The 22,242-nt window shown below is 51.7% G+C and overlaps 6 protein-coding genes across 6 annotated transcripts; 4 read left to right on the top strand and 2 right to left on the bottom strand.

Annotated features, from left to right (window-relative positions):
- Positions 1-53: 53 nt before the first annotated feature.
- N7506_003099 (uncharacterized protein) lies at positions 54-1,709 on the top strand (the record flags this gene model as incomplete). Its single annotated transcript, XM_056952394.1, has 1 exon — positions 54-1,709. One exon carries the CDS (start codon positions 54-56, stop codon positions 1,707-1,709), a length of 1,656 nt encoding a protein of 551 aa, XP_056814086.1.
- A 3,629-nt stretch (positions 1,710-5,338) lies between these two features.
- Positions 5,339-6,568, top strand: N7506_003098 (uncharacterized protein; the record flags this gene model as incomplete). The annotated part of the gene is made up of 3 exons (XM_056952393.1): positions 5,339-5,560; positions 5,613-6,108; positions 6,180-6,568. 3 exons carry the CDS (start codon positions 5,339-5,341, stop codon positions 6,566-6,568), a joined length of 1,107 nt encoding a protein of 368 aa, XP_056814085.1.
- Positions 6,569-8,193: 1,625 nt separating this feature from the next.
- Positions 8,194-11,670, top strand: N7506_003097 (GTPase-activating protein; the record flags this gene model as incomplete). The annotated part of the gene is made up of 3 exons (XM_056952392.1): positions 8,194-8,998; positions 9,055-9,406; positions 9,462-11,670. 3 exons carry the CDS (start codon positions 8,194-8,196, stop codon positions 11,668-11,670), a joined length of 3,366 nt encoding a protein of 1,121 aa, XP_056814084.1.
- Positions 11,671-12,312: 642 nt separating this feature from the next.
- N7506_003096 (putative Rho guanyl nucleotide exchange factor) lies at positions 12,313-17,713 on the bottom strand (the record flags this gene model as incomplete). Its single annotated transcript, XM_056952391.1, has 3 exons — positions 12,313-13,041; positions 13,089-17,145; positions 17,214-17,713. 3 exons carry the CDS (start codon positions 17,711-17,713, stop codon positions 12,313-12,315), a joined length of 5,286 nt encoding a protein of 1,761 aa, XP_056814083.1.
- An 868-nt stretch (positions 17,714-18,581) lies between these two features.
- Positions 18,582-20,841, bottom strand: N7506_003095 (fungal specific transcription factor domain-containing protein; the record flags this gene model as incomplete). Its single annotated transcript, XM_056952390.1, has 7 exons — positions 18,582-19,089; positions 19,148-19,380; positions 19,436-19,846; positions 19,899-20,227; positions 20,284-20,641; positions 20,718-20,768; positions 20,818-20,841. The coding sequence occupies 7 exons, from the start codon at positions 20,839-20,841 to the stop codon at positions 18,582-18,584; spliced, it is 1,914 nt and encodes a 637-aa protein (XP_056814082.1).
- Positions 20,842-21,405: 564 nt separating this feature from the next.
- On the top strand, positions 21,406-22,140 carry N7506_003094 (uncharacterized protein; the record flags this gene model as incomplete). The annotated part of the gene is made up of 2 exons (XM_056952389.1): positions 21,406-21,682; positions 21,758-22,140. The coding sequence occupies 2 exons, from the start codon at positions 21,406-21,408 to the stop codon at positions 22,138-22,140; spliced, it is 660 nt and encodes a 219-aa protein (XP_056814081.1).
- Positions 22,141-22,242: the final 102 nt, after the last annotated feature.

The raw sequence follows: 22,242 nt of genomic DNA, 5'->3' as shown, positions 1-22,242 counted from the left end.
CTGAGCATCTTCCAGGCCCGGATAGCCAGACTTCTCGTGAGTCACATCCAGGCATGCAAGCGTCTGTTTCAGAGGAATCTGAGGAGGAAGCAGTCCTGAGCCCGCCAGCTCCTTGTGAGCCAGCTCAGCGTACGGCAACCTTCGAAGAGGAAGTGCCTTCCAAAGCAGAAGTGAGCGCGCCTGCAGTCACCAAGCCGGCTCCATCTGCGGGAGAACCCACTGATTCTGAAGTGGTGGAGGAAGTGCTTGTGAGTGAGAAGTCATCTCAGAGTGAGGGCTTGCCCAAACCTGTGTTTGATATCAACCTTGCCGAGCGCTACCTGTCCGATGTTGCGGAGGTCCTGGAGAAGCTTGCACATTCTGTGCCACTCCAGGCCGAGGATGCAACCATTCCAGTCCCCGTGCCAACTGAGGAAGTCTCGGACGTAGCTCCTAGTGAGCCAGTTCGAAAGGAATCAGACCTGGCAGAGTCATCGCAGACTGAGGAAGTTCTTAGTGTGCCCGGGTCCTACCCGGCGACTTTGGAGGAATCAGTTCTGCCTTGGCTTCGGGAAGCTTTACCAGCTGATGAGAGTGCGTCCGCTGATTCTAAGCCGACTCCCACTGGTGAAGTGAAGGGTGAAGTGAAGTCCGCGATTGAGGAGGAAAAGGAGCAGCCCACCCTCAAGGTCTGGCCCCCGCACAGTGGTCCAGCTGACCCATGGGATTTCGATCCTGTGAACCTGGCCCGTGTTGAGCGGAAAAGACGGGGTTTGCCCTCTCGCCTCAATCAATTGCTGGATAGGCATCCAACCAATCCAGCGGCTTACGCGGACTTCTGCGTGTCCGATGAGCAGGGTAGCGAAAGTGCACCCTGTCTCCCGTCGTCCTTTTCCGAAGAACATTCCCGTGCGGGGGAAGTGAAGGGAAAGGAAGCCATAAGTGCTCAAGTCTTCGAGGAGATCGCAGCGGAACAGCGGTCGTCACTGGAAGGATCAATGGAGGCACAACCCACCGGCTTCGGCCAACGTTCGGGTTCGTCTCCACCGCCCAGCCCCAGTTCCCCTGCTTTCGACCAGTATGACTTGCTAAGCATGGAGGCTAGTGTGAAGGAGTTGGAGGAATCTGTAGAGTCCACCTACTTGGACCAGGATGGTGCAGAAGAACTGCGGTCGTCACTGGATGGATCAATGAAGACACGGCCCTCTGGCTCCGGCCGTCGTCCGGGCCTGTCTTCACCTACCAGCCCCGCGGTGAATGCCCTGACTGGACCCCGAGTACGATGCATGGGTCCAGAGGATCTCTTGGAGGAACGAGTAGAGACCGCCCACTCGACTCAGAACGCTGCAAAGGGACCACGGTCGTCACCGGAGGGATCAATGGAGGCACAGCCCACCGGCTCCGGCCATCGTCCGGGCTTGTCTCCACCCACCGGCCCCGTGGTGAACGCGGCTACTGTTTTCGAGATGCCAGGCACGGAATCGAAAGTCCTCGGCTGGTTAGATGTTGGACTTCGGGTGATGGTCATGACGTACTTGGCATTGGTCATCCTTCTCCAGACCTTCGTATTGCTCGGAGGTCACCTGGAAACCTTTGCCTCCGTCTTCCACGGACCGGACCACATCTTGTCGGAGCTGCGTGCAGGCCATGACAACCAAAATTCGCTCATGGATTGGTTGGTCTATGTGGTAGTGCGTTGGCTTGCTGGCGACCGGATGACGCCTGGTTAATAGCAAGGTTGTTAGAACGAGGAGGGACGAATGAGCCGCCTCGACGATCACTTTCACGACAAGGCAGTAAGTTGGCAGGTCCCGATGACTGCCTTCTTCCACTGCAACTTCACATCAGTTGCCCAAGGAGGGACGAATGAGCCGCCTTGGAGACAACCACTTTTCACGACAAGGCAGTAAGTTAGCGGGTTCCGATGACTGCTTTCTTCCACTGCAACTTCAAAATCAATCCGACAAGGCAGCAAGTTGGTAGGTCCCGATGACTGCCTTCTTCCACTGCAACCTCAAAATCAATTCGACAATGGCAGCAAGCTGGCGGGTCCCGATGACCGTCACTGCATCTGCCTCAGTTGATCTTGTTGTTTGATTATTGTGTGATTATTGTGATGTCTTTTTTTTCTTTTTTTTCGTCAATTTCCACCCTTCGGGGTTTGTATGAGTCTCTATATACACCAGCATGGTATACGCGAACCGTCGCATGAAGAAGATATATACCTTTCGCCGCTGGCCGTTGACTCGCAATGGCGTCCTCGAGAGAGGGTTGCGCCCAGAAACACGATTGACACTGACGCCGGGTGCTGGGATGAGAACAACACATTCACAACTTTGCGGGCTGGCCAGGCTTTGGGGACAAATCAATTCTGCGTCTTCGCTTCGACGCCTTGCCTGCCAGCCTGCCATCTTCTCATCCCAGCACCCCGGCAACACCATTTGAGAGTTACGTTCGATGAGAGAGACCGCGCTGGGTACTGAGATGGGGACACTCACAACTTTTTGCGGGCTGGCAAGGCTTCTGGGGAGAATCAATTCTGCGTCTTCACTTCTATCCTTGACGCTTTGCCTGCCAGTCCGCTTTGTTCCCATCCCAGTACCCCGGCGCCACATCAACGACCATCGACAACTTTCATGGAGACACCTCACGCTGGGTGCTGAGATGAGGACACATGGGGATTCTGCGGGCTGGCCAGGCATTTGGGGATAAATAAAATCTGCGTCTTCACCTTCATTCTTGACGCATTTGCCTGCCAGCCTGCCCTCGTGCCTTGTCCTCATCTCAGTACCCCGGCGTCACTTCGACGACCATCGTCGACTTTCATGGAGACACCTCATGCTGGGTGCTGAGATGAGGACACACGGGGACACTTTGCGGGCTGGCCAGGTATCTGGGGATAAATAAAATCTGCGTCTTCACCTTCATTCTTGACGCCTTGCCTGCCAGCCTGCCTTGTCCTCATCTCAGTACCCCGGCGTCGCATTGACGATCGTCGTCAAACTGCACGAAAACCCACGCTGGGTGCTGGGATGGATGATTTCAATTCACAACATGTTTGCAGGCTGGCCAGGCTTCTGGGGAGAAACAAATCTGCGTCTTTACTTTCATTGTTGACGCTTTTGCCTGCCAGCTTGCAACATTTCCATCTCAGCACCCCAGCATCACATCAACGAGGATCCTTGACCTTTACTTGACCTTCATGGGAAAACCCATACTGGGTGCTCCATGCTGGGTGCTGGGATGGATGAATCCAGTTTACAACATGTTTGCAGGCTGGCCAGGCTTCTGGGGAGAAACAAATCTGCGTCTTTACTTCCATTGTTGACGCTTTTGCCTGCCAGCTTGCAACATTCCCCATCTCAGCACCCCAGCGTCAGTTCAAGGATTCTCGTTGAGAACCCTGGATGAAGATGCAATACATTCCCAGGGCTGGCCACACTGCTTCGCGCAGGAAATTCACAATTTCCACTTGTCACTTGGCTGGCCAGCCCTGCATCTTCATCCATCAGGCACATATTCGAGTGTCCAATGATTCTCGAATTTGCCTGGGTGCTGGAGCAACAAAACCGAAACCAAAACCTCACATATGACAGGCTGGCCGGTCATTTCCACAACAAGCAACCACACTTGAACCACAACATCGGCTGGCCAGCCTGCTCATCTTGCTCCAGCACCCATTGATCTTCCATTCTGAGGAGTTTCCTTACTGGAGACAACAAAAATCGACTGACCTCCATTCATCAATTTTACCCTTGTTGGGTGCCGAGACACAATTCATGACAATCTACTGCAATCGACAGGCTGGCTTGCCCTTTCCCATGGAAAGGATCATCGAACCAAGTCAAGAACAACCACAGCTGCCAACTTCTGGCCAGCCAGCCTGCTCACATTGTCTCGGCACCCAACAAAACTCCATTCTGGAGGAGCTCCTCACTGGATATCACAACAAAAAAACTGAACTTCATTGATCAGCTTTCACCCTCGTCGGGTGCCGGGACACAACCCATGACAACCACAATCGACAGGCTGGCTTGCCCTTCCTCGTTGAAAGGATCATCGAACCAAGTCAAGAACAACCACAACTGCCAACCTTTGGCCAGCCAGCCTGCTCGAGTTGTCTCGGTACCCGACGACATTCCACTCTGGAGATAGCAACCTTGGAAATCCAGCTGGATTTCATTCACCGGCTTTCACCCCCCGTTGGGTGCTGGGACACAACACCACATTCAACAATTGACAGGCTGGCTTGCCCTTTCTCATTGAAAGGATCATCGAACCAAGTCAAGAACAACCACAACTGCCAACTTCTGGCCAGCCAGCCTGTTCAATTCGTCCTAGCACCTGACGGCAATTTCCATCTGGAGTGGTCCAAAATCGGCTGAACAACATTCATCAGCCAGACGATACCCTCGTGTTGGGTGCTGGGACACACCACCATGTCCCCATACAACAATTGACAGGCTGGCTTGCCCTTTCTCATTGAAAGGATGAACAACCACAACTGCCAACTTCTGGCCGGCCAGCCTGCTCAATTTGTCCCAGCACCCAGCACTTCACAATTCACGAGGGAGTGGTTCGTTGAACCACATTATTATCGTCCAAATCCCTTTTTTTTCGGTTTATGGGTACCCTGTTGGGTGCTGGGATGAGCTTCGATCCCCTCGACTTGACAGGCTGGTCTGGCATTTCCTTCAACACAGCGTCATCACTTTCCCCAGGACGTTTTGGCCGGCCAGCCTTGTCCATTCTCATCCCAGCACCTGGCAACTATCGACACTCGGTTCTACAATTTCAGCATTTAGTTTAGATTCATTGATGATACGACAACACTCCACATTTCTCCGGACATGGGTTTGGCGCGCAGCCGACACACACACAAAAAAAAAAACAACCCACATGGCTGATGTCCACGTTCTATGCATACGACAACGCTAATTCAGCGGTTGACCAAACCCAGTCCGGAGAACAGGGATGGATCCTCCTATACAGCGGTCCACAGCAACTCTTGCAACGACAAAACAACAAAAGAAAAAAAAAAAAAAACAGGCGTCAAAAAAAGACGTCGACTCGCAAGAACAATGCTCTTTGTATGATTGACAGACATACAACCGCCAGTATAGGAGGATCTCCCAAAAACAAAAAAAGAAAAAAAGAAAAAGACGAACAAAGACACATCAGTCAGCAGGGTTTCCACCAATCAGCAACGGCGCCGCGCAGGAGCTGGCGTCACCTACTCCACTTCCCGCCGAAAGAAGGTTAGACTTATCTCACTGCCTCGCCCCTCAAGATAATCATCCATCTCCATCTTCATCTTGGGGCATCTCAGGCCATTTTCCACTTCAACTCTACCTTCACAATGTTCCTGCGCTCTATCCTACTGGGTGCGGCTGCGCTCAGCAGCACCCGCGCCATGCTGGTGGACCCCGTTACCGAGTCCAACATCGATGGGTTCGAGATCATCAACCCCATGGAGCTCGATGAATTCAACCATGCGTCCTTCGACCTGCCATGCGCTGAATGTCCTTTCCGCGAATCCAAGGACCCTGCTGACTCGACACAAGGCTCACAACCCTCACTGGTAAGTTTGAGGTGTATCCATTGCATGCCGGTTCGTTGCTAATCTGACCTAGACACTGGACTTCCTCGTGGACAACGATCGCCTACTGGCCAACGGCCGCCAAATTTTCCCACCGGCTCCTCCCACTCCCATCCTTGCCGTTCAACAAAACGAAGATGGCAAGCACTCTGACCCTGTGCCCGTCGGCTACGCGCTGGAAATCATGCCTGTGCCTCACAACCCGCACGACCAGCCTGGCTACGACTTGATTGATCTCCGCTTCACCGTTCTCGATGTGGAGAATCGCCCTGTTCCCGTTGACACCGTCGCCATCAGCTTCATCCAGACACCCACCGGCGAAATCTTCATTGGCCGCGCTGGAATTGAAAAGACCACTCCGGTCGACAACCACACTTCCTGGAGAGACTGCCAAGGCAAAACCAAATGCCTCCAGGAACTGCTGATGGCTCGCATTCGAGGCCTCCTCGCCTCTGCAAAGAACCGCGTCATGGGAATGGCCAAACCTGGCCGCAAGGGTTGCCACGGCAAGCACAAGGGCATCCAGCCTGGTCCTCATGGACACCACGAAGAAAGCCTTGACAACATGCCTTTCCCCCTCCACCTCCACCATTTGGGGAAGGCTTCGAGGCTGAGGAATTTGGCCCTGGTGGGCCCCACGGCCATCCACATGGCTTCTCTGGCCACGGCCCTCGACCCCACCACCACCACGGACACCACGGTGCTTTCGCTCGCACATTCTCTCGAGTTGTGCACTTCATCGTTGTCCCCGCCATCCTGGGTGTTCTGGCCGGCCTTACCGCCAGCGCCGTCGGCATGCTGGTTGGCCAGGCCGTCGTTTTCCTCTGGCAACGCTACCGTGGTACCCAACCCGCGGAACACAAAGCCGCCTGGGAACAGGGCGAGGCCTGCGAAAAGCAGGGCCTGATGGTCGAGTCCCGCTACTCTGAGGAAGTCCTCCCTGAATACACTGAACCCTGTGAGCCCAGGGCGTCTGTCGATAAGAACTAAAACATTATCTACATGGACTCGTCATCCATTGCACACTTTGACGAGAATCGTCACTGACAACACAAAAAAAAAAAAAAAAAAAAAAAAAAAAATTGCTGGTGAAGAAGAAGAAGATCAGAAAACACACACAAACCCCCTTTTACCCATTTGTTGCAATTTCCAGATTCCAGATGTCATCTTTCCCGCCAAGGTCTCTTGTCTCTTGACATCCGATCTATGCCTCCACCCCCGTCAGACTGGTCGACTCTCATTTCTCGCCATTGGAATTGGAAACCCAAGTCCTTGGCCTCTGTCGATCCAGAAGAAAAAATAAAGCACACCAAAAAAAAAGAGAGAGAAAAACTTCCGGAGGATCAAAAAGATCCATCTGTGCAGTGCTATCTTCTGGAGACCAGTCTGACGTGGAAAGATTCTCTGGATATCTCCCATGAGCCCCTTTGCCCCATTGATTCCTGATTTCACATGCCATCTTTCCCGGCCAAGGTCTTTTGTCTGTTGACATGCGATCTATGCCTCTACCCCCGTCAGACAGGCGACTGTCCTCTCAACCGCCATTGGAATTGGAAACCCAAGTCCTTGGCGTCTGTCATTCCAGAAGAAAAAATAAAGCACACCGAAAAAAGAAAAAAAAAAAAAAAAAAAAAAAAAAAACGGGCTCCCGGAGGATCAAAAAGATCTATCTGTGCAGTGCTATCTTCTGGAAACCAGTCTGACGTTGAAAGATTCTGTGAATCAGCCCCATGAGACCCTTTCTACGGAGTGGGCTCATATTACATTCCTTTCTTCATGGCCAATCTCCTTTTCAAGGAATTGGACCATGCATTTCAAGTTCCACTTGACAATGATTTTCAATTTCTTGTTTTCCTGTTTTCCTGTTTCTGAGCATGCCCTGGAGGATTTTGCATGACAGGTGCCTGATGGGGTTTATTTCATTACTTTTGTTGTTCTTGCTATTTGTCTCTTGTGTTCAGAGCTGGCCCTGTCATTTTGTCTTGTATTTTGTCTTGTACTTGTTTTATTCCCATGTCCATTTTGTCGAGCGTCTTTTTGTTGGTTTAGTCTCATCAATCCATTATTCCAAATCCCGCTTCTTGGTAGACTGTAGACTGTAGTATGTAGTATAACGAGCATCAACAACTCTCATTGTAGAATGTAGAATAGTATACAGGATATAGACTTGATAACGTAAGAATTTTACTGTAGAAGGCTGGGTTTGGCTCCTTGAATGTTACTCGTAAGGCCTGTAGAATGAGTGCCATAAGCCTGCCAATAGTTAATGACATTGAAGCATCTAAGTATCTCCTGCAAAGACGTTGAACTCCGAGTGCCAAGCTCTCTTTAAGGCTGACGGCAGTCACGTGCAGGTCGAAGGCCGTGACGATGCCCCCTCTTATCAAACAACAACACACTCGATCCTCTCGTTCTGCAGGCCTAGTCCTCGGCCAATGATCTGATGTGTACGATGCTCCTGAGTCTTGAACTACAACTCCGCACGGGCTTCTTTTCATACTCCTAGCCCGGTTCCGCCGCAATCAGGTTCCCCAGCTCTAGCTCCGGTCCCGACATCATCGGTTATCAGTTCCAGGAACACTCCCACCGAACGCGCCACCATACACATTCCCACCATGATACCGTGGTCATCTTTCGTCCAGAAGGCTCAGAGCCTGATTGACCCGGCGAACTTCAACATCCCCACTCTTTCTTCCTCCGACGACAATCCCTCCAAGGCATCACTGTTCCGCCAACAGTTCCGCCTCCCTGATTCCCAGAACCCTCTCCAAGAGATAACCGCGGACCTTGTCCTTCCGCTCCCCAACTCACCTGCAAACCAAGCGGATGGCTCCCGCAAAGCCGACCGCGCGGGGAATACATATACCGGGCGGCTTCACCTAAGTGAGCGATTCATCTGCTTTTCAACCCAACCGACCAGTTTCGTTCCATCCGCGACAGCCAGCGCGTCAACCACATGGACCGGCCAGACGCATGGGACTGGGCCATCGGGAAATGGATTCATTCTCCCGTTATCGAGCATCAGGCGCGTGGAGCGTCTCCATAGCGCTAGCCATGTATTCTCCCTGGCGCTTACGACGTGGAACGGCCTTTTAAACAAGCAACAAGAAGCCAATCTGGCCCCTCAGCGCCTCATTTTACAGCTTGTCGGTAGCAGACAAGCTTGCGAGCGATTCTGCGACACCCTCAAGAAAGGCCTGCGGGAAGGAATGAAGGAGGTGGAAAACCTTCGGACTGTGGTCGCTGATTGTTATTCGGAATATTTGCTCTCAGGCGCAAAGGGGAAGGGACTGGAAGGGATTGAAGGTGACGGGCGTCAACCCCCTGATGCGGGCCTCGGTCTCATATTCCGCTATCCCGGTGATGCACGAAAGCTTCGTGATCGCAGCAAGATGAGACTTTGGGGCGAATATTTCAGAGGTGTGTGCGGTCAAAATGTCCGATTTTATGCGAGGCTATCAACTAACACGCGAAAGAAAATGGTCGCAATGCTACTCTAGTCCGTCAACCAACTTTCCACAAGCTGATTAGGGTTGGTTTACCCAATCGGCTGCGAGGAGAGATCTGGGAACTCACATCTGGCTCCTTGTTTCTCCGTCTAAGAGCTCCCCAGTTGTATCAACAGACATTGGCCAAATTCGAGGGGCAAGAGTCTCTGGCTATTGATGAGATTGAAAAGGATTTGAACCGCAGTCTACCGGAGTACCCTGGGTTCCAGAGCGAGGAGGGCATTGGGCGCCTTCGACGAGTCCTCACTGCGTACAGTTGGATTGACCCTGAGATCGGCTACTGTCAGGCTATGAACATCGTGGTTGCCGCATTGTTAATGTAAATTCGCCCCGGATGACACATGCTGGTCAAGGATGATTGCTAACTTTATTAGATATATGTCGGAGGCCCAGGCCTTCTCTATTCTTTCCGTTCTATGTGACCGCCTTTTACCTGGCTACTATTCGACGACAATGTACGGCACCCTGCTTGATCAGAAGGTGTTCGAGTCGTTGGTCGAAAGGACAATGCCAGTTCTTTGGGAACATCTCACCAAATCGGACGTACAACTTTCAGTTGTTTCATTGCCCTGGTTCCTTTCCCTCTACATCAACTCCATGCCACTCGTCTTTGCTTTCCGTGTTCTGGACGTTTTCTTCTTGGAAGGCCCTAAAGTGCTTTTCCAGGTTGGTCTTGCCATTCTCCGAGTCAACGGCGAAGAACTTCTGGAGACCTCAGACGACGGGTCTTTCATCTCTGTTTTGAAGTCATACTTCTCACGATTAGACGAATCTGCCCACCCAAGATCAGAAAACCCCAAGCTGCGAGCTATCACCAGGTTCCAAGAATTGATGGTTGTAGCTTTCAAGGAATTCTCGGGCATCACACACAGCACTATCACCGAAACACGTGAAAAGCACAAGGGTGCCGTGCTGGAGAATATCGAAACTTTCGCAAAGCGCACTTCGATCCGCAACCTTGGACCCGAAAGTAAGCGCCTGAGCGTGGATGATCTGGGCACCATCTACGACCGGTTCTATGAGACTTTATACCAATGGCAGCAGCACCAGAGAGTTCTCGAGGAAGAGAAGAGACGCCAAGAGAGGAAAAAGTCTGAGCGTCTTTCTATTCTCGCGCCTCCTGCGGATAGACAGGTTGGCCGCGTCGGTCTTGGACCAAGTCCCACGCACATGGACTACGATGCGTTCAGGGAATTCCTAGCTGCCACATCCAAATGGGCAGTTGCTGATTCTCCTGGGCCCTCCAGGAAAGGATCGGCAGGTCAATCCGCACTGTGGGCAAACCGCCGACAGCCAGCTGATCATGAATTTATGCAACGTCTTTACCGCAAGTGGGCTACCGATCCCGAGGAAGGACTCAATCTCCAAAGTGTGGTGAATGGCTTGGCTCGACTCAAGGGCTCACCTGACATCATGAACAACATCAATTACTTCTTCGACCTATACGATGACAACGGGAATGGCCAAGTTGACCGCGAAGGGATTCTCAAAATTTCCGAGGCACTCTTGTTCCTCTCCAGGCGAGGATTTGAGGGCACAATCACGGCCACCCCATCTGTGGAGAACTTGAATGCCCCTGCAGATCGCGATCATGGCGAGAACTCACTCACGACAGATGAGAAGTTCTTGGGCAGTGTCAGTGCATTCATTCGCCGCTGCTTCGAATATGCCGACCCTAGCCACCCTGAGAACCTGAAGTCTGCGAAGCCCGATGCCACCGAGGAGGCAACCGCGCAGCTAGACGCATTCGCCATTGGCGATGATGAGGAAGAAGATCTCATTGATGTCGAAGGAGACTCGAAGCCCACAGAATCGACATCAAACCAAGCACCCCAGTCCAAATCAAACACCCACGACGACAACCCCTCCACATCCGAGTCTGCAAACCCAGCCTTGGACCCCAACAACCCTCTCCACATCACACTCCCTACTTTCCGCATGGTCGTCCTAGCCGACGAACTCCTCGAACAATTCTTCGAATCATACTTCCCCCAATCCTTCCACCTCTCCGACCACCCCCACCCAGCAGCTCTAGCCGCCTCATCAACAATGTCCTCAAACCTCACCACCTTCTCCAACATTGGCAGCATCCGCTCCAGCTCAACAGCCTCAGCCCCCGTAGCCGGCGCCTCAGGCGGTATCGTGCCACCAGGAAAAGGACTCCGCGGCGTCCTCGACAACATCGTCACCGACGGAATCCGCATGGCCGCCGAAGTCAAGAAGCGAATGGACGAGGCACAGCGCGATCTCGAGCGCAACGCCCTCGGCAACCATCGCGACGAGGACGAGGACGAAGATGACGAAGACGATTACCCACGCCGTGAATCAAACGTCATGGCAGGCGGTATCTCCAGCTGGGGCGCTGGCGCTTACAGTGCTGATACGGAGCGTCGGAGCGTCGTCCGAGACGCTGATCGTGATCTCCTCGAAGGCGCCGAGGTCCTCGATGGCGGCAAGGAAGAGAGAACCTCACTCCTGGATGGAAAGGATGTTACCGAGAATCCCTCTCGTAAGGCTTCGGCCTCAAAGCCTACGGACCGTGAAGGTGATGTTATCAGCAAGGTTGTGGAATTCGAATCATGAGAACCCGGGCCATGTCTCCAGCCAGGAGTTTCATATATGGTTTGCCATCTTTGTTTTTTTAAATAATCCCTGAGGATTGTCATCAACTTGTATTACAAATGGTAGGATGTTTCACCTCCTGTTTTGCATACCTGTTTGGATTTCATACAGTTTCTAGATAGTCCTACAGAGAACCAGCTTTCATGAAAATGCGCACTACATACCAAACCAGGTAAACAACCTGCCTTGGATTGCGATGTTTGAAACGTAGAAACTTCGTGTGTATTGACATATGCCACCACCTTAAATCGTAAAACAAGAGGCCATTGCTCATGGAAAGGGATGACTCGGTGAATCTCCAATTTCGGATGCAATGTTTTCTATGTACAGCATCATGATCAAGCAGGACTAGCCTGCCCAAAAAGATGAAAGCTATCATCATCATCATCAAAAATCGACTAGAAGCGGTAGGGTATGAGGTGACGATGAAGCAGAAGAGGGAGGTAAAAAGGGTATAAAGTAAACAGGCGTGAGATCCAGAACATGAGAAGTCCATAGATGTGCAAAAAAAAAGAAAAAAAAAAAAAAAGAACAAGTGTTGAGAGGAAGAGATGGGCAGAAGATAAAAGGCATGAAACGGAAGAGCAACCAGAAGTAGAACATTCAGTCCTTCTGGCCCTCATTCTCAACCAATTCCAAAACAAGCTGGCTACGCTCGTACTCCGGGTGCTGCATGCAGATCTTGACGGTATTGCCCGTCGGACCAGAGAAGCCATTACTGGCACCAGAGAAGCCACTCGTAAGACCTGAGCCACCGGTATTGGCCTGGGCATTGCCGTACAGCGAGCCGGGCATTTTACTTCCGTCATCAATGCAAACGACGTTGTGGCCAGGGATGACCTGGCGCAGACGACCGTTCATTGCGTTGCGAACTTCGACGAAGTCGTCGTTGAAGAGAATCAGGAATTTGCCATATAGACAAGCTGTGTGCGCGCTACCCACGAACTCCATGACGACGCTGCGAGAGACGTCGCCGTGCTTGTTGACGTAGACTGCGCATTGCTGGTAGGCGACCAAGAACTCGCTTTCGGAGATGCGGAACATTCCGAGGGGTTTGAGGCCGGTGATGCGGTTCGCGATGCTTTGCAGGGTGTCTTGTGCGTCGGATTCGTTTGCGCTGAAGTCGGGGACGGACCAGGAATGCTTCTTGTCGAGAGTGAGGACTTCAATTCCTTTTTGGGTTGAGATTGCGAGAGAAGAATGGAACATGTTGATGCGGTAGGTTTCTGCAGGGATGTAGAAATCGTCATATTCACGGAAGAACTCCGTTTGGGAGCGTTTGAAGAGACGTGTTTTGTTGGATGATGACTTTTGGAGGACTGGCTCGAGGACCTGCAACAGTGAGGATTTGGTTCGGTCCAGATTGTGGAGCAGCTTACCTTGAATGTGGAAGAAAGTCCGTCACGTTTTTTGTATAGAACCAAATACCTATCTTTTAGGCGTCCAGCGGCAAAGAAGCCCACTTCACGATTGCCAGACAGCTTCTGGGGAGCACGGCGGGCAGAATCTTGAGAGGATTGAGAGCCACTTCCATTGGCAGGACAGACAACGTCAAGGTGATAAGCGATCAAGGATCTATCAGCGATCAAAAGAAGAAGGTTGAAATCCTCAAAGACGGCAAGCTGGGTGACTCGCATGATGGGAATAGCTCTGTACCAACCCCGGGGGTTGCTAAGCTCTGACATGTACACTCCATACTCTGTTCCAATGGCACACATCATGCGGCCAGCAGGCTGCTGGAAAACTGTGGCGCAGTTGACTCCAGTCCTACAAACCGGGGGTGGACGAGGACCAGACGCTTCGTACCGCTTCTCAACTTCCTTGATTGCGCGGTGCAGCGGCGTACCCTTAATGGTGACACTCTTGGAGCCAGGTGTGTGATCAGAGTACGCAAATGCAGTATCTGCGAGAACGCGCAGTCGGAAGGGCTCCGCATTCTGCGAGAAAAGAGCAGCGGCATGCTTCGTCTTCGCTTCGATGATCTTTTGGCACCATTCCATGCGATTTTGAGCCGAGAAAGCATAGAGGGTGTAGGTTCCGGTTTTGCCCAAATGCTTGATCCTGAAGGGATACAGTATCTTATCGTCCCGCGAGTTGTCAATGGCAGCGTTTCCAACAGAAGCACCGGATCCAGTATGTGTCAAAGGACTGACAGTACCAGCTTGCGAGGGTGTCACGGTTGAAACACCACGGACAGATGACTTGACCACGGGGTCATCATCTGTGCTTTCCAGTCCCAACAGATCCATGGGAATAGGCAACTTGGACACATCGTATCTCTCGTACTTGACGGCCCGGTCTCGCATTGTGAATGTTTTGGCAAGCACCAAGTAGTGATCAAACAAGATGGCGTGTGTCTCGACGAGGAATCGGGTGCGTGTTCCAGGACGCTGCAGCTCACCTCGGTGAATGATTTGTCGACCCAAGTGTTCAAGGTTGAGTTCAACCTCCTTCTTCATATCAGGTCTCAGCTGTAGCTTAGCAGCCAGCTCCATCAGATCAGCCTTCTTATTCATCTCTCCCACCTTGTTGTCACATTCCAACGCGACAACCTTGATCTCTTCGATGGCCTGTGCAACATTGGTCTTTTCTTCTGAGTCCTTGACCATGTTCTTGTGAACCGTCGCCAGCAAAAGCGTGTATCGCTGAATTCTTGTGATCGGAGCCTTAAGGAAAGTATCCCAACTTAGTCGGCTGGACATCTTGTGCTCCCGCGCCTGGTTGAGGAATTGCTTGAAATGCGGGTTGCGCTCCGACTCTTTGCGAACAAGATAGTTGGCGGTAGGGAAGGTTGCAGCGTAGTCAATGTACACATTCTTCGCCTTCCGAATCCATTCTCTGAAGATGTCACTGAATCCAGTGATGAATGGACCCTGTTCTTTCTGGCGGTACTTGAGCTGCGCCAGCAGGAAATCCTCATTGACCTTTTTCACAGCGTCGACCTTGCCAAACACATCCATCAGGAATTTGGGCAGGCGTTTCGCTGGGATAATCGGAGGGTTCATTCCAGCCAGTTGGTCGCGATAAAGTTCCCGGAGCACATCGAGTTGCCCAATATAAGAATCTTCCGTGGTGACGATCTCATGCAAATTGTTCTGGCGATCAATCTCCTTTTTCGGATGAGACTCCCATAACTCTTTGGGCACCTTGTAGAAAGTCACCCAGTCCTCAATTTTCTTCTGCGGTGCCATCATCTGCGCCTTGAGGTTGACCTTCTTCAAGGTTCGCATGCAATGATGGGAGTAGCATCGGCCAAAGCTGTCGGTGTCTTCAATATGCATCTCTTGCAAATGCAGCTTAGCGGAGTAACATCCCGTTCCAGTGATCTGGAACAAAACGCCCGAGAGAGTTCCAGAACCAAATTTGACCCATTCTTCTTCTTTGACGAGGGCGCCCTCCTCAAGCATGCCGCTGACCACGCGGGCTGCCAACGTTTCTGCATCCGCAATGTTCATGGTAGGAACTTTGTGAGTGAACAATGCAACTATAGCATCAGCAATGGCTTGCTCTCTGAGATCTGTTTCGTCCTCGCTCAAATCTCGAATCCAGGACAGCAGGGAACTCAGAGCCCACGGCTCGCTGCATTTCTTGAATTGCTCAGACGAGAGTTTCGCAGGGTGGAACTTCTTGCGCCGGCTAGCCGGGATACTTGGCAGATCCAAGGTGACAGCTGCTGCCGCCGCCGGGTCTATAAGAGGTAGATCCTTCTGTTTGAGTTTCAAAAGGAGCTCCTGTTGCTGCTGTCTATATCTGAGGCGGTCCGCGTCGGTCTTTGACCTGATAGGCGCATCAGCACGAGGCCCAATAGGGGTCGACAAGGATGACGACCGCGGCACTTGGGAGGGGCTCAGCAACACATCCCCGTAAGGATCAGTGTTCGGCTGCAAGGAGGGGTTGCTATACTGTGAATAAGTCTCCTGGTCATCCTCCTGGTGGTGGGTGTATGTGCCGGCGGGCATCAGGTGAGATACAAGATCAGCATTACCAGCAGGATCAACGGGTGCTGGTGGCAATGGGCGCATCCCTGGGTGGAAGAAGAGGTCTTCGTGTGCAGCCCGGTGAGGGCTCTCGTCGTCAGATAGATCTCCTGAGTGGGGCTGGTTGTATGGCGTCTCTCCTTCGTCGCCATAATCAAAGCTCATCCGTCGAGAATAGGCGTCAGGCGCGGAAAGTCCGCCTGTACCACCAGCGTCTACCCTGGCATCGGGCGGCAAATGATGAAGTCGGTTTGCATATTCATATGCGATGGCTGGGTGTTCGTATTCGTCAAAGTAATCTCCGCGCTCGTCGGGAGACACATTGGAGCTTCTGAATGAGCCAGATGTACCTGCAAACCTGGTTCCCGCTGCAGGATCAGCATAGTCTTCATGGCCATACACTGGTTCGTCGCCGTAGTGAAGATTTGCCTGATAGCCTCCCTCATACAGCGCGAGATCATGAGCGATGAAATCGCTATCGCCATGAGAACCAGGATTGGGTGAGTTCTCTCTTGGCGAAATGTTGGATCCGCGGGAGAGTACTGAAGCATTAGTCCCACTTCGCATCCGCCCTTCAGTGCGCTGCCGCTGAAGCTCTTGCTCACGAGCATCCCGGGCTTCGTCTTCCTTCAGCATAGCCAGCCCAAATGCAATTTCAGCATCATTGTCGTCACTGTGGGCGCCGTAATTCACATAATGACCCGTCCCTGTATCCATGCTTCCGTTGGTATGAGTGTGCTGCTCATCGGGAGACAAGCGCACGCGCGAAGCGGAGCTAGCGTGAGATGCTCTGGAACTGTGGCGCCGGGCGAAATTCTGGGTGTTTAGTGCTGCGATCTCATCCTGTCTCATCACGTCGTCGTATGCCATAGGAGCATCTGTCGGCAATTCATGGCCGTTCGTAGCCATTTCCTCAACCGGTGGACCTGGTAGCGGTCGCGATTGCGGGTGTCGGGTCAATGTGTCCGTACGTCTTGGCGGCAGGATTGGTAGTTCTGACTGTCCTGGGGGGCTCGGTAGAGATCGCCCTGGCCCTGCGTGAGAAACACTTGGCTGCCTGGAATACAGGCCATTGGTTTGGGTCTGGTGGACTGGCGGTGTCGGAGGCTGTTCTTCGTACGAACTGCTGGAAACTCCCGAGTTGTATTGGGGGGAAGGCAAATCATATGCCGCCCCTTGTGAGTTATTGTAATACGAGCGCGACGAGGGCGGGGGCATGTGGGCCGTGCTTGGAGAATTCGAAGGGATATAGGAGGGGAGGGGTTCGGTGACATGGGTTGGTACGCAGCCGGGCGTACTCCATACGGGTGATCGGGGCCCCTCGGTGGTGGAAGAGGTGGTGGCTGAGAGAAGCCATAGGAGGATGGAGTTGGTGGTGTCTGGCCGTAACTGGAAGCTGCACTCTGCCTTCGTGCGAGGACTGGAGAGCTCATGCCTGAGACCGTTGTGGATTGGTAGGCTGCCGGGTTGTATGGTTGGTGGCCGGAGGTTGGAGCTGCGTAAGTCGTATGGTTGGAGCTATTATACGTCGAGTTGTAGGAGAGGACTGGCTGCGACTGGGTGTGCGGGAGGCCGTACTGCTGAGGGTTGTAGGCGGGCTGGGCTGTTCCTCCTGAATACTGGTGTTGGTACGATACGGAGGAGGCGTGCGAGGAGGCTCTGGTGGGCGACATGCGCGACATTGCGTCTGTGTGTGAATATCGTGAATCGCGGTCCTCATCGAAATTCCCGTGCGCAACGTTGTAGTCCCCTGTTCCAGCGCCCCCATAGCTTCCACCCTGTGTCGAGTACTGTCCTGGTTGCTGCGCGTTTCCTCCGGTCGCTCTCAAATTCTGGGTGTGGGCAGGGTTGAAGAACCCAGAGTCATCTCCAGCATTGTAACTGGGCATCCGACGAGGTAAGTGCTGATCTGGCACGGGATTACCCTGGGAGGCATAACTCTCATAGCGGCCGGAGGGAGGTTGGCTGGACGGCGGAGGGTTCGCGTGTTGGGCATAGTATGCCTGGCCATTTGGATACTGTGCCATGGCTGCGGAGAGAAATCCAGTGTTGACTCAAGGTGTGCGCCCACTGGACAGAGAGTGGTTTGCGAGACCCAATTTCGAGGGGTGAAGTGTCGAATCGAATGAGGGGCCACGCGGGCCGGTGACACGCTACCGAAAAGGTCCTCTGGGCATGTCCCCGCTGAACAAAACGTTGTAAATGGGAGAATGTGGAGGTGGACGGAGTAGAAAGGAGTTGGAGAGGAAGTTGGGATCAGCTCCATCCCACGCTAGTCGAGGTACCAGGGACTTGTTTCCCGCCTATTCCCCACCGCCAAGGCTAAGTACCTCTACTTTCTCGTGTCTACCTGATCGTATTTTATGCTTATCCTGCTGGGATCTTGCACTTAAACCCTTCCTGCACTTCGAACACTCTCTTGGCCATCCTCCACTGGATAATTCTCCGATGTTTACCGTTGGCACTTGAGGGGATCTATCACTCCTTCAGAGCCTTTCAACCCAGATGTCTTCCAATCCCAAAATATCCTTCTCTGCCCCTCTGAGGGCTTGGACCGATTGCCCGATTTGTCATTTGGAGGCTGAGGCTGAGGCTGAGGCTAAGTGGCTCCACAGCCATTGCATCCACAACTACATATGCACTGCTAATTGTCTTATTCCTTTATTTACTTAAACAATTCTCTTCTAATGCAGAAGAGGAATTCATTCCACATGGGTTGATGTTCATTCTGTGTTATATTCTCGGGCTCATCGGCTAATAAACGCCATATCTAGCCGCTATTACGCCAGATCAGGAGGCTGATATAGACCCTTAAGCGCGAAAGGTAGAGGTTGGCTCACTCTTGTTACAAAGCTGGTATCTCCAACGATGCAACAAACATTAAATGCATTAACCCTATGTATATCCCTGAAAAGAGAAAGGCTCCGACTCAAACCACTCCAGAGAGAGTTGACTATTAAATAATTGCCACATCATTTCCTCGTCACGATAACTCTCCTCGGGAGTCTGCAACTGCTGAGAATTAAGGTTGCCAGATTCTCCAAATGGCGACTCTGTTGAATAAGTAGGATCCTGTGACATCAATTGGTCTCGCATCGCCAGCTGGTCCCGAATTGGCAATTGATCCCCTGTCAGCCACTGGCCCCGTCGCGTGGCCATGGCCGGATATAAAGAAGCCAGTTTGGCCTGTGGACCCAAGCGCTCTTTGGCTTGGACCAAGGGCATGCAGAGACTCTGTAAAGTGTCGAGAAGTTTGAGCAACTTAGCGATATATGGACTAGCTGTGAATTGGGACAAGCTGTGTGTGATATCCTGAATAAGATTATAATCGTCCATGTCCAGCTCGCCGATGATGTTGCAGAATAGAACGAAGAATGGACTCAGGGGATATAGAAGAACGGTCCTGCATGGAGACATATTAGACATGCACAGCAGATAAATACAGAAAGCAACCGACGTACCATGTCAAAAATGAGGGATATGGATCAACAAAACCCGGCGTGTGCTCCAGGTTCTTCTGAAGATGATGGAGGGCTTTGAGAGATTTGCGGGAATAGGAGACACATTCCTTGTGCGTCAACGGAGAAAAGGCATATTTCAAGCGTGACCGAAGAACGTCCACTAAGATGGCGTAGTAACAGAAATCGCCCGCGATCCAGTCACTAGAGACAAGATCAGGCGCTGAAGTTCGAGACTTGAAACGAAGTCAGCCAAAAGAAGACAATATTCGAGAAAGCCATCCAACTTACAGACTCCAGTCTCGAGTGTATGATCTCCATCCGTTCTTGTAGTCGGGAATGATTCTGAAGTATCTGGCGAGTATCACCCGCCTTTCCACAGTCCAAAAGCTCACCTTGGATCTGTGCTAGGTCCAACAAGATGCGGATCAGAGGAATATGTGGCAGGGATTGATCAGCTGTTATTAGATGTGTTGGTGAGATGCGAGGCTGAGGCAATGACAGAGGTCGATAAAGGAGTGTGCTGAGAGTCCGATCAAGATAAAAGCACCAGTATACAACGCTATGAATTTCCTCGTCTAGCTCCGAGTTTCCTAGTGGATTGCGAACTTCGTGATAATCCAAAGCGACAATGAGACGAGCGGCGTAGGAGTTGAGAATCCAGGACTGGCTCATGTTGCCGAGATATTGCATGAACAATGCCTATGCGTTCATCAGCCAAAAGTCGCTCGCAAACACAGTATCAAAGACATACCGCAGATATCAGAGACTGTATAAAAGGCAGAGTCGGAGCATTCAAAAAGTTGAGACTATTAAGAGCTCGGAAAGCAGAAACTTCATACAATTTCTTCGACCTGAGAAATTGCTCGTTCATGCGTGGGTCCTTATACGCTCTCGGTTTCTGGAATAGGTGAAAGATGGCTTTCACATAGACACAGACACAATACTGATAAAAGACCTGCCCATGGTCCTTATCCCGGTCACTGAGAACAGTCGAGGCCATCTTCTCCAAAGTTTTGTCCGAAATGTGATCTGGCCATTTTATGGAACTTGACCGTCCGGTTCCAGTGGCCGTGGTCGGTTCTTGGATCGAGTTAGCTCATTCCTGCAGATCGGGTGATGTTCGGTTTTCTTAGTACCTGGGAGTAGCATGTAAAATAGCTCTGGAGACGGAGCAATAGAAGCATTCTCATCAAGCAGATCTCCACCGCACACGCCTAACGAGGGTGAACTTTTGTCGGATATGCCGCGCCCCTGCGCCATGACATCCACAAATTGCAATGCGGATCTGAGGATTGACTGACGTTCGCGGTCCATTCGTTCATTTCCGTTCAATTCTCCTTGTATGACGGCTCGGGCTTGTTCCGCATGGTGGGTGGTTGATCCGATGGCACAGATCTCGAGGGGAGACTGAGGGGAGCTTTTTGGACAGGAGATCTGATCCAGTCTCCTTTTTTCGAGTAGTTTTCTCCACGTGAAGCTGAAGTGTTGGACGGACTTGAATGTTCATATCCCCTAGTTATGATGTCAATCGATGAGCGCAGGTGGAAAAGTTGAAAGGCATCTCGCATACTCTGAAACTGTTCTTTCCAAGCTCAAGACCCGTTCTCCCAGGGCAGAAATCCTGTCGAGGCCGTTAAAAACGAACACCATTTTGATCAGCAAATACATACATTGATGACGCTTGAGGACGACATCTTTGAACCCTGATACGACTGCACTCTACACCAGCATCGACACAGTTTGCACAATTGAGCTGCCGGTCGCAGCGCACCTTTTAAAATGTGATTAGCCTAATGAATCAACTTGCAACCACATTTGGTACCTTTCTGGAGTGGCACAGGTCACACTAAGAAACCATTAGCTATGCAGATACAACTTCCAAGATTGACTTACAGCTCGCAACGCGTCGTCACTCATTTGTATTCAAGGCTAGGGTGTTTGCAGGATAGTTCGTGGCCCCCATCCAATCCATAATCTGATCGACTCTTCATAGACATAGAAAAAAAAGCAAAAAAAAAAAAAAAAAAGGCCCTGTAGATCGCTCGGTGCTTGCGGAGGCTGCGGAGTCTGTGATGTCAAGCGCCGACAGCCGCTCACTAAGCGGCTTGAGGCTCCACCATTTGCCTATTTGGGTCGGAGCCGACCGGATTGGGCGTCAATTTTCCGATCTGGATCTAATTAGATAGCCTAAGCATCTCAACAGATTATAAATTATTTTGGACCTATTCCCAAGGTCCTGAGTACAGTGGTACTCTGCAATGGCAGTTACAAAAGTCCTTAGCCTGATCCCCGCCAGCGGACTACTGGCGGTGGGAACATTCTTTTATACGACGCGTCAAATTGAGGCTATTGAGCTCTCTCCCGAAGATCCGATCTTTAAATCCAAACATCACCAAAAATACAATCCCAACAACAATCCTACCGTGAATGACCTGCATATCCGAAAGGTTCCGTTCTCACAGATAGACCCTGCATACCTGGAGAACCCCGAGCGTCTCATTGAACGATTCAGCGGAGGGGTCTGGGCGGGTTCCGGTACGTCACTTGACTCCACGATCCATTGATCGAATACGGAGAACGGAGTACGGAATATTAAATCAACTCAAACAGCATTCGCCATCCAACGAACCCTCGGATCTGACAGACAGCCCCCACAACTCTGGAACCCCGCCGAGCTTCTCCAATCAAGCTACCAGCCTGGGACAATAATAACCGACGAGTTCCTCGTGCTGAGAAAGTCCAACGATTCGATCCTTATCCGCGGCGGAGATAAGGTGTCAAAAGCCGAGCTCCGACCGATGGACGGGTTGATTGAATTGAGCGTGCGCTTGGAGCCTGAAGAGGGTCATGTGGAGTTTGGATTCAAATCGCTGTTTTTCCAAGGCCTGGGTAAATCCGATCGGCCTCCAATGCCTGGTTTCGTCGTATGGCTTCATGAACAGTATGCGAAGGCTTTGCTGGAGTCCGGAGTGCGACATGTACTTCGGGATTAGAGGCAGAAGCCGCCATATCCCGCTTCCATGAAGGAGAGGGGCATCATGTATGGGACAAATGATTGCAGTTGTATAATAAGTAGGAAAGTGTATATTATTATT

Source organism: Penicillium brevicompactum, assembly GCF_028827555.1.
Source record: "Penicillium brevicompactum strain IBT 35665 chromosome Unknown utg000002l_segment0_segment0, whole genome shotgun sequence".
NCBI lineage: Eukaryota > Fungi > Ascomycota > Eurotiomycetes > Eurotiales > Aspergillaceae > Penicillium > Penicillium brevicompactum.
This window is presented reverse-complemented; position numbering and strand designations above follow the sequence as displayed.